This window comes from Malus domestica, chromosome 05, assembly GCF_042453785.1.
Source record: "Malus domestica chromosome 05, GDT2T_hap1".
Lineage (NCBI taxonomy): Eukaryota > Viridiplantae > Streptophyta > Magnoliopsida > Rosales > Rosaceae > Malus > Malus domestica.
In genome coordinates this window covers 43157636-43167894 of record NC_091665.1, presented here as the reverse complement: position 1 = coordinate 43167894, position 10259 = coordinate 43157636, and the positions used below count along the sequence as shown (strand labels likewise).

Genomic DNA, 10259 nt, shown 5'->3' with positions numbered 1-10259 from the left:
TTCATTCGAATTGGAGATCGTTTAATCACTTAAATGTATCAAATAAATGGATGGTTCGTCATAAATATTTTACTTGGTACATACACTGTCAATTTGTTCTATACATTTGAATGACTAAATCATCTCGATATTAATGATTTTATGTAAGGTTGATTTTCATATGAAGATTAAGAAATGGAACGATTCTGATTATGAAATTTATATAGTCAAGATACATTATTCATATGAAGGAATAAGCTCATCCCCAAAAGAGGAATGCAAGTATTATTATCCGACCAAAACAGGGTTAAATTCAAAACAAATAGTTTGGACCCTTTCCTTTTCCAACAAAATTGATTTTTTTTATTTTATTTTATTTTTTGCTAGATAGTAAATTTTTTACCAACAAACTATATGCAAATTGCATAAGAAGAGGCCCAATTACATGAAAAGCACAAAAGAAGATATGGACCCCCAAAACAAAACCCATAAGAAATTTGAGCCTAGAAACAGAAAAACCCTACAATAAACAGAGATTCAGCCATACAAATCAGCAAAAATGATGGAAAAAATGACTCAAACAACTTCTACAAAGCACAACATAGATCAGAACAGCAACCACAACCCAAAGAAAGCTAGTGAGATATGACCAATCAACAAGGTGGTCATTGAAGGCAGAAAACCCACCGAGGACAAATCTATGGGAAATGGTGGTGTGAACATTTGAGCCGGAGCAAAACGCACTTCCCATCCATGGGAGGTGGTGGTGTGAACACCTGCGCCTGAGCTCTACACACCTCCGAGAGAATCGCGTCAAAACGCGTTAAAGGCGAGTGATTGCAGATTTGTAAATATGCGGGGTGAAGGAAAGCCGGAGACAGGTGGGAAGGGTAGGGAGAGGAAGGAATAAAACCATCTAGGTTGGGGATGGGAAATGGAATCGAAATTGAAGGCTTAGGTTTTTGAAATTAATTGATATATATACCCTGAAAACAAAGATTGGTGGAGCAAGTTATATGCCTTCTGGAAGGCCCTAGTGGCAGGTAGCATGATTGTGTGCACTACTATCCTATTTTCATTTGCATTTTGTTTTGTTTGAGCATTCTGAACTTTACCATAGCCGGAGCTACTCCGGAACCAGAATGGTCATTGGCTCATCCTGCTTTTTTTGTGTGGCTATTCTGATATATGTTGCTGTTGCATATCAGTCTGATACCCTTAAAATATGGCAGGTATGTCTCGGCCCGCCCACCATACATGCGGCGATTATTGCCGCAAGAGCATGACCCAGAGTATGCTGCTTTCATAAGGGATCCACAGAAATACTTCCTAGCATCAGTGTCAGGTTTATTTGAAGCAACCAAGTACATGGCTGTAATAGAGATCCTTTCAACGCACTCACCGGATGAGGAGTATATTGGGGGGAGAAAAGACTTCTCAACCTGGTCAGCTGGCATGGTGATCACTGAGGCTTTCTACAGATTTCCAATGAGATGAAGCGGATTGAGAAGTAGATTGAACAAAGAAATGCTGACTCAAACCTTGCGAGCTAAAAACGAGATAGATAATGCGCACAGAAGGAAGATACACGGTTGATCAAATATAAGAGGTTAGAAACTCCACAAATCAAACAACAAAGCAAGAGTGAAGTGGGCAGAACTAGCATTATAGCAGTCCACTACTCCCTTTCACGAGAAGAAGCAGATTTGCAATCCCAAATATTGCAACAAAAACTATAATGTCATCACCGCTTACAACCCCTTTAAGTTCCTATAAATCGAAATTCCGATTTCTACACATTTGAACTGCCGTCAAGATTCAAGATAAACACCCTTACGATCATCAGCTGATGAAGTTCAAGCCTTTAAGGCAATGGTTTGTCACCCAGTCATTATGGTTTAATATAAACAAACACGGGCGACCTGGGCATAGCCAAATTAGCTAGAGCAATGCACGCTCCTACCTCACACAAGTCGGAATCTCCCTCCCCGTTTAGTTTAATGTAGTTTGGTTTGGTTTAGTTTAGTTTGGAATATCGCTCGAATAAAAGAAAGTACGTAAACATAAACGACCACCGAAGGATGATGTGTTTCAACTTTCATTATCCACAAAAGTAAATATCTACAACAAAGATCGCCAAAATTCCACTAACATCCAACCGAACCAATAAGCAAACACCTTTTTCTTTCTTACAAAATAAACAAAAACAAAAAAAACGAAAACAAAACAAAAACAAAAACACCAAGACTCCCAATTTTCCACACTTTCTCAGTAATCGACATATTTACCCATTGATCCACAAGGCAAATTAACAACATATAACAAAACAACACGCCGTAAATTACGAGGAAGAAGAGGGGCTTAGTCGTACTTTTCTCTCCAGGAGAAAATAAGGAAGAAAACCCAAGACGCCGCCAGCACGACGTCGCCGACCGTCTGCCTCAGCCAGTCCCAGGCGAGGTCCTCCACCCGCCGCTCGAAGTAGCACCGCCACAGCGCCATGAAAACATGGAGCAACGTGCACCCCTTGGCGAAGAAGCTCTGGAACTCGCAATCTTTCACGAAGGAGACCATGAGCAGCAGGAAGCCGATCGCGAAGAGGAGGAGGCCAGAGAAGGAGTCGCAGGTCCGAATCAGGAGCTGGTCGTGGGGGGTGGACCCCAGCAGCTTCTGGGCTGTCTGGATCCCGTGCCCGAAGGTGTAGACTTCCGTCATGTAGAACATCATAAGTGCCCCGCAGGATATGGCGATTAGGGAGTGGAGGAGGCAGATGACGAAGAAGGCCGACGACGGCGCCGGCGACGACATTGATCAATCGTACGGCTGTTATTGACTTATCGCGGCGTCGGTGCAGTACGCATCGTCATGATGCTACCAAGAACCCTAGTTTCTGAGAATTGGGGAAGAAGGTGAAGCAGAAAGATAATTAATTGAATTTTTTTTTTTGGGTGGTTCAATTTCTGAATCGGGGAGTAAAATTCAAAAATGTATTCTCGGTTTTCTACTAGTTTTTCGATACGGTGAGATTCCAGGATAAGGGTCCGGTGGGACCCAGAGGACGTCGACAGTCAGCGTGCAGTGGACTAATTTGTCTTGGATGAACACGTGTCGAGATCGTAGCAGTGCCGACAGATTCAGTTGGGACCTACTGATTCCATAAGTTTTCCGCCGTCCGTCAGGGATTTGGATCCTTTACTGAGCTAATGGAGAGGATCATTTGACCAACCATTGTGAGTCGTTAGATTTTTATCTAACGGTTACAAATAGATAATCATTTTAAAGTTATAATAATTATAACCGTTGGATGAAAATCCAACGGTCGACAATGATTGATTAGGAGGATCTCTCAGGAAGCTGCCCTTGTCTCCAAACACAAAAGCAGACACCGTGATCGCGAAACGACGTCGTCTGAAGCTGATGTGGTGGATACCTACCGATTCAATTCCGTTGAGAAAAAGATCAAGAGCTTCTTGTCCCTACTTACCCACCAAAAATACGCGAGCGTAATTGTAATAAAGTGATTCAGAACGTTTAATTATGTTTAATTATGCATATGACGTCTTAATTAAAAAAATTTGGAGGTTCCTTGTTGCGGATAGACCTAGAAATCGTCTACTTTCAATTAAATTTTATAATCAAAATCGTTTTTTCATTCTCACTTGAAGATCATCATTGAAAAACAGACAAATGTAAAATTGATTGGACAATTTAATTACTCAATAACATATCTATGCATGACGTCGTATGCCATCTTACCTTACTAACTGATGTACTCGTGTTCAGTGGCGGATCCAGGAAATAATGTTAGGGGGGTCAATAAGGATAGCGCGCAAATTTTTTTTTAACAGAAACGACATGCATATCGTCATTTCATCGAGTCTTGGTAGAATAGCGCGACCAGCTACTCCAAAATCCTTGTTCAAAAGTCATGAACGTTCAAATCTGGAGGAAGAGATTGCTTCAACTTGTCGGCCTTCTCGGAATCAAACACACAAAGTGTGTAAAGGTACTTGGAGCACCGAACCTTGAACTTGACAGCATCCTTGGTCCTCTTGATTTTGACATTGCGAGCATCCTTCCTTCTTGCAGTTAGAAGGAAATCCTTGATCTCATGGATCTGCTTCGGCATTTTGCTTGTTGCTCGGTCGAGATCGGAGGCTGTGAGTTCTCTCTCAAAGTCCGAGGAGGCTATCAACGCGCCAGCAGCCTCCTTCATCTTCAACTTGCAAGCGAACTCTTTCTTCTTCTTTCAGACATTTCGTCGACCACGTGGTGTGCAGCTCCAAGAGGTTGCACCAGCAGCTCCAAGAGGTCGCACCAGCAGCTCCAAGAGGTCGCACCAGCAGCTCCAAGGTTATTTCCATGGCTTCCAAGGGGTCGTGTGACCCCATTGACCCCACTGTGGATCCGCCCCTGCTCGTGTTCGATTGACAATAGACAATTTTTTTTCTTTTTTTTCCAGATCAAGAATTGGAGACAAAAAATAAAAAGAGGAAAGTAGATTTTTTTTTTTGTTTCTTTTAACAAACGATAACATTAGTTAGTTAATCATTAGTTGTTAGGAATGGGAGATTCAGTGGAGATTGAATCCGCACCAGGGTTAATTCAGTAACTTTCTTTAACTTTATTGATTTTTCAAATTAAAAGACATGAGTGTGTAGCTACTAGTATATAATTTTGGGTGGGTGTGGGGGGGGGGGGAGGGGGGTTACAATGGTAATTGAAAGGGCAAAATGGGTCACTACATATGAGGGGGTTTTGGTAGCAAACCCATATTATTTTTAATTTGGGAAAATTATATTTATATATATACAACAAAAAATTGATTAAAATTTGACAATACTCCGAAAGGTAGAAAGAATGAGGAGAAAGCCGCTTTGAAGCAGAGCTAGGACACTCTCATCTTGCACGAAATCCTCCGTCCCCGCCGCCGTGAACGAGTTTCGAAAGGGGGAGGTTTAACGAATGATGTAATTTTCTTGAACAAAACTTTTAACCTGAATCAATGTCTCTACCACCGGCAACAACTTTCCGGTGACGTCTAGAGCCCGGCCTCTTATCTCTCCCGCGCCTTGGAGGCCTCTTAGCTGGGGCGTTTACAACCCTTTCGGGTGAAGTTTCGGTTGATGGTTTAACTGGCGGTTCGTTACTTAAAGCTGGGAGTGAGGGTGAGGGAGGTGGTGGTGGTAATAGCGGTGGTGGAGGAACAGCCTTAGGAAGACGAGGAGCCATGTGCTCCCATACATCTCTATGATATTTCTGTAGACGATGAAAAACATACATAAAATGCATCAAGGAACATAAGAAAAAAGAAAAGTAATTGAACTGCAATTGCACCCGATGACCACCACACATCTCTCCCAGAGGGAAAAAAAGGTGTTTCTTCGGTGTTCTTAATAACGACCATATATCTTCCAACATATGCATGCGTACCTGAACGACAAAATTGCGCCTTTCACAGTCGTAGAACATACTGATAGTCCAGTTTGTCTTTGCCCGAATGTGATCTCTCACTATGGAAAAACTAATTTGATCCCTGGAAGTAAAACGATCAACTTCATGGAACCAAAGACAAGCGGCGAGGTTGCTTATGGGGACATGCTCCCTTAGTATAACACATCCTTCAGGAACGTCTGCAGCAAGGCAAAAACACGAAAACTTAGTAAAGTGAAACATAGACAATATGTTTTAGCATAGTGAAGTTCCACCTACCACTAGTAATGGGAAGCTTTTCCTCAGAATATGGGGTCAAACCTTCCTTTTTGTAAAATTCAACCTGGAAGTCAATAGAGGCATTGTCGTATTTTCCAGCAGCTTTATTTGCCTCAGCTTCCGTAAACACATCAAAGCGTTTATAATGTCTAGAAATTGCAAAAGTTGCATTCTTTCTCCACAAGAACCTGAAATAAATGTTTGTTTTCATGCAAGCGTAAGCATTGATGCTGGGAAACCCGGCTGAATAAAGATAGCACGAAAGAGCAAAGACTCACTGTGGACTGGTTACAATTTGCTTTTCAATCAGATGTTCCATATCCAAACGAAAGGAGTACATAAATGGACGGGATCGTATTCCTAATATAAGTGTCAGAAGACTCAAATATCTTGTCGTGTTTCTACAGATTTCATCCATACTCGAGCATTATTTTGATTTTGTTCACACAAAAGAAAACATAATGTCCCAGAAAAAGCAATACAGAACAGAAAGTTTAGCCATATATGACTAGAGTCAGACTAGTCAACAACGTGTGGGTCAAAATATATGGAAGAGCAAACATAAAGGAAAGTGAAATAGGGGAAGCAGCTTTTAGGACTCAAGGCACTGGTTTTGTAAGTTGAGAAGCATATGATAATTCATCAACGTGCCACAGTCAGACGTGGTTGTAAGATGCAAAATTACATCAGAAAGAGGTAACTAGGAAATTGAACAAAAGATATCATGTAGAAAATGCACTTGTTTGGCAACATTACTATGATGGTTAGTATTTTGCATCTGGGCGTTTGGATGTTTCTTCTAAGAAAACTTGGCCAAAATTTTGAATGAGATACTGATGATATTCCAAACTCAGTAATTTCCGAAAAACAAAATTACGTAGACCTATTTATCATAATACTAAGCTTAAGCTATAAAAAAATTTTGTTTTGGTAAAAAAAAATAACCTATAAATAAATTGATCTAAGGCTAGATGTGTGTGAAAATTTCAATCAGATATACCTTTCAAGAATTTGATATGGATCCACGACAAGTTCAAGTTTCCCATCAATCCATAAAGAAAAGCGGGCATTAGGAAACATCCTATGCACTAGAAGCTTGGGAATCTGCAAAAGATGTAATCTGCGTCAAAGTTATGTCAAGGTAAAACACTTGTATATAAAACACAGCATTCGGCAAAGAAAGCCCCATTATCCTAGTGACACATTTAAATGCATGGAAACAAAACCATTCACACTAAACTCATTTGCTCCTTTTAGAGAGCTTAAATGATATCTTATATGTTCCCAAATCATTATACTGTTCACTTGTGATCAAATTTTGCACAACATGATAAACACCTGTCTATGGATTTTCATAACCAAAGAGCCAAATTTAAGAAACTATAACCAAGACAACTCCGCTCTAGAGTTGAAAAATTTTGCTTGCAAAATAGTAGAAATCTTACCTTCCCAGTGCGCCTTCCATCTGTGTAAGGAGGATTATGCACAACCACAGTTCTCCATATACCAACTTTACGATCGCTGCCCATTTTTCCAGATGTCCTCAAGTAAGCTTCTGTCACATTATCTATAAACATATAGAAGCAAACGGTCTCCTTGGAATAATCACTAATGTTCCTTGGCTGGTTTATCTCATCAAAATTTCCTGATGAAAACAAAATTCAATTGATAAGGATCCACCATCTATATCTAATAAAAAGTTGAACTGAAATTATACTGCATATTACCGAATATAGCCGATGCAACAACCACTCCATTACACTGCTCCATATCATTTAGGTCAACCTCATCCATATCATATCCTGTATTCCGCCCAGGTTTACTTCCTCTAACAAATCTGATTGATGCTCAAATCCGTCAAGCAAAATGCACAATAAACTTAAATGAGTGAAGAGCCAATAGAAGCTCATAATTACAAGACTACCTAATTCAAAAAAAGAAAAAACAGGTATGAAAAAATAATATTAGAAAATGTGACGAAGGGAAAGCAAAAAGGGAGAAACATACCCGCAGTGCACACTCATTGACTCTCTTATATCATAAGAATCATTCCTTTGCTTCAATGTAGGGTATCCACCAAAATCTGAGCCTCCAAATTCTGTGTCTCTTGATAAATTCTCTTCATAAATGTATGTTAAATTCTTAAGAACCGGAGAATATGAAGGGACCTTCGGCATCAAGGCTATGGCTTCTTCCACAGGAAGGTAACATACTGGACAAGCTGAAACATAAAGAAGGAAGAAACTCAGCAACATCACAGGAGTTGCTAACTTATCTTAGTGCCAAATATTCTTGCCATCTTTCATTTTAAAAGAGCGTAATGCAGAACATTTTTCGAGAGAAGAGGAAGAGAGAGAGAACGATAAATCTGGAATAACCAAAAACAAATATCAAAGAAAATGTAGAAACTTACGCCGTGGTCCAGTTCTTTTTTTATCTGCTGGTGGGGGAGGCAAAGTGAATGTATTACATGGATGCCCAGGAGGAAGAGTGTAACCCAGAAAAACAGCAGGAGGAGGAGGGGGCAACGCCAGCAGAAAAGTCATGTTGATACTTTGAGCTCCATGTTGTCGTGAGGATTCAGAAAAACTTAAAGGGATGCTGTTGTTAACACTAATGTTTCCGACATTGACAACATCTTGTCCATCTTCACCTATAGATGAGCAGATAAGCATAATTACTTCCTTAAGCAAATCAAAGAGGTAATTTTGAGCTCAGATACACGGATATCAAGCTAAATACATACATAAAGCCCAGGTTTATCAAGTAAACATCTTTCAGTCTAAGAAACGAACTTAGTACTAAAAATTTCAACTAGAAGAAGATTTTAATACCACCAGATAGGGAAGCCGACACTAATGCAGATGAAATTCATTCTACACTGTCACTACTAGAAGCATCTCTTGAACAAAATGGTAATCTAGTAATTCTCCCAGCATGATTCACAAAAGCCGTGCGAAATGCATTGCTCAAGTTTAATTAATGTGCTAACACTAATCGTTTACTCTCAATTAAACTAGCATTCAACCCAATTCTCTTCCCCAGCTTCAAAATCGAATTCAATCAACTAAATTACTCTGAAGAATCAGTTCTATCAAAATCAGCTAGTATCAACTCAAACAATCAATACCCCCACATCAACACACACAACTAAAACAGAACCAAATTAAATTCATAAAAATCAAACATGCACAGGAACACGAATACCGAACCTTTTCCAACGTACAAAACCCAGACGAAAACTGCGGCGGAGATGAGGCAGAGCAGCAGCATTCCAACCTTCTTCCGGCCGGCAAACTTGAAGATCCAATGGAACAACCTATCCTTCTCCTTGAGCATTTTCGACGGCTTCCTTGCAGATTGGATTGGCAACACTCCGTTGATGCTGTTGATGTTGTTGTTCTGTAGCTGTTTATCCAAAGACCCATAACTCCCTGAGCGAATCCCCAATGACCCTCCAGTCATTGTTGATTCAAACCTTCATGTGCCCCTCTCATCTCCCTCTTCCTCCCAATCCCAACCCAATTATTCAAAAACCTCCCAAAAACCCAGATTTTTTTCTCGATCAAAAACCCAAACTTTCAACTACCCAACTCATCAAATCGGCCGCAGAATTAAGGGCCACTCCCAAATTTCACTGAATCACAAGCGCCCTTGCTGCCCAATTGCACTACAAAAAAAAAAAAACACTCAGAACTCAGCTTTTCCAAAAAATCTGTTTTTTCTCGAATCCGAAAACCAAAAAACAAAGTTGGGAAGTTACCAGCAAGAACAAATATGCTTCTGGGAATCGAGGATTGCAGAAAACAAGAACAAAATTCTGCTCCAATCACTGAAAGAAATGAACTTTGAACTCTGTGAAGGGGTGGAAAATTAATAATTGGTGATTGGGCTTGTAGGGTTTATAGCATAAATCTAGGTTTTTTTGTGTGAAGAAATCTGGGATCACAATTTACAAACAAGTTAAAGTTTTTTTTATTGTATTATTATTCTGCTAATTTTGAGGTGGTGACGGTGAGAACGAAATCTTGGATTATTTATATTTGTCCAAATTTGTGGAAATATTTCAAATGTAAGTACGAAATTTATGACGTGCTAACCTGCGCCATGTGCGTGATGTTAACAATACAGACGGCGTCCCCTTGTCTCACTCAGGTGGTATTTATCTTTCGTGCTACCGTAAGTTCAAATCGAGACGTCTGGCAACTTGGGGGAATATTTGTACTCTTAATTTTTTTTTTATTGTTTTAAGACGGTAAAATCATTGCTTACAGCTTAATCCTTTTGGTTTATGGTTTTTTATTGGTTAATCGCTTCGGGTCGTTTACAAAATTATTTTTATGTTTTCGAAGAAAACCACAGATTTTATTTATGAACTGGACAAATACCATGTTCATGCAGATCAAAAACTGTTGGATTCAAATCCTTAACAAATACAATGACCACTCTCTTTCTACTTGGTTTGGCTGGATTGCACTATGAAGTTGTTGGGAAAGTTGGAAAATTGACACACCCCGTCCCGAAGGAGGGCATGCTGGCCGTCACGTGAGAGTGACGTAACCATTTGC

At 39.9% G+C, this 10259-nt stretch overlaps 3 protein-coding genes across 3 annotated transcripts; all 3 read right to left on the bottom strand.

The window, feature by feature from the left end:
• Nucleotides 1-2061: 2061 nt before the first annotated feature.
• LOC103434796 (uncharacterized) lies at nucleotides 2062-2924 on the bottom strand. The gene has a single exon (XM_008373147.4). It carries the CDS (start codon nucleotides 2785-2787, stop codon nucleotides 2341-2343), a length of 447 nt encoding a protein of 148 aa, XP_008371369.1. The 5' UTR covers nucleotides 2788-2924; the 3' UTR covers nucleotides 2062-2340.
• Nucleotides 2925-3794: 870 nt separating this feature from the next.
• LOC103435077 (large ribosomal subunit protein eL38z/eL38y-like) lies at nucleotides 3795-4236 on the bottom strand. The gene has a single exon (XM_070822802.1). The coding sequence runs from the start codon at nucleotides 4193-4195 to the stop codon at nucleotides 3899-3901; it is 297 nt and encodes a 98-aa protein (XP_070678903.1). The 5' UTR covers nucleotides 4196-4236; the 3' UTR covers nucleotides 3795-3898.
• A 463-nt stretch (nucleotides 4237-4699) lies between these two features.
• Nucleotides 4700-9746, bottom strand: LOC103419684 (probable hexosyltransferase MUCI70). The gene is made up of 10 exons (XM_008357783.4): nucleotides 9455-9746; nucleotides 8904-9361; nucleotides 8105-8344; nucleotides 7699-7912; nucleotides 7419-7528; nucleotides 7137-7336; nucleotides 6692-6795; nucleotides 5692-5879; nucleotides 5413-5612; nucleotides 4700-5238 (listed from the first exon to the last, which is right to left on the bottom strand). The coding sequence occupies exons 2-10, from the start codon at nucleotides 9154-9156 to the stop codon at nucleotides 4972-4974; spliced, it is 1776 nt and encodes a 591-aa protein (XP_008356005.2). The 5' UTR covers nucleotides 9157-9361; nucleotides 9455-9746; the 3' UTR covers nucleotides 4700-4971.
• Nucleotides 9747-10259: the final 513 nt, after the last annotated feature.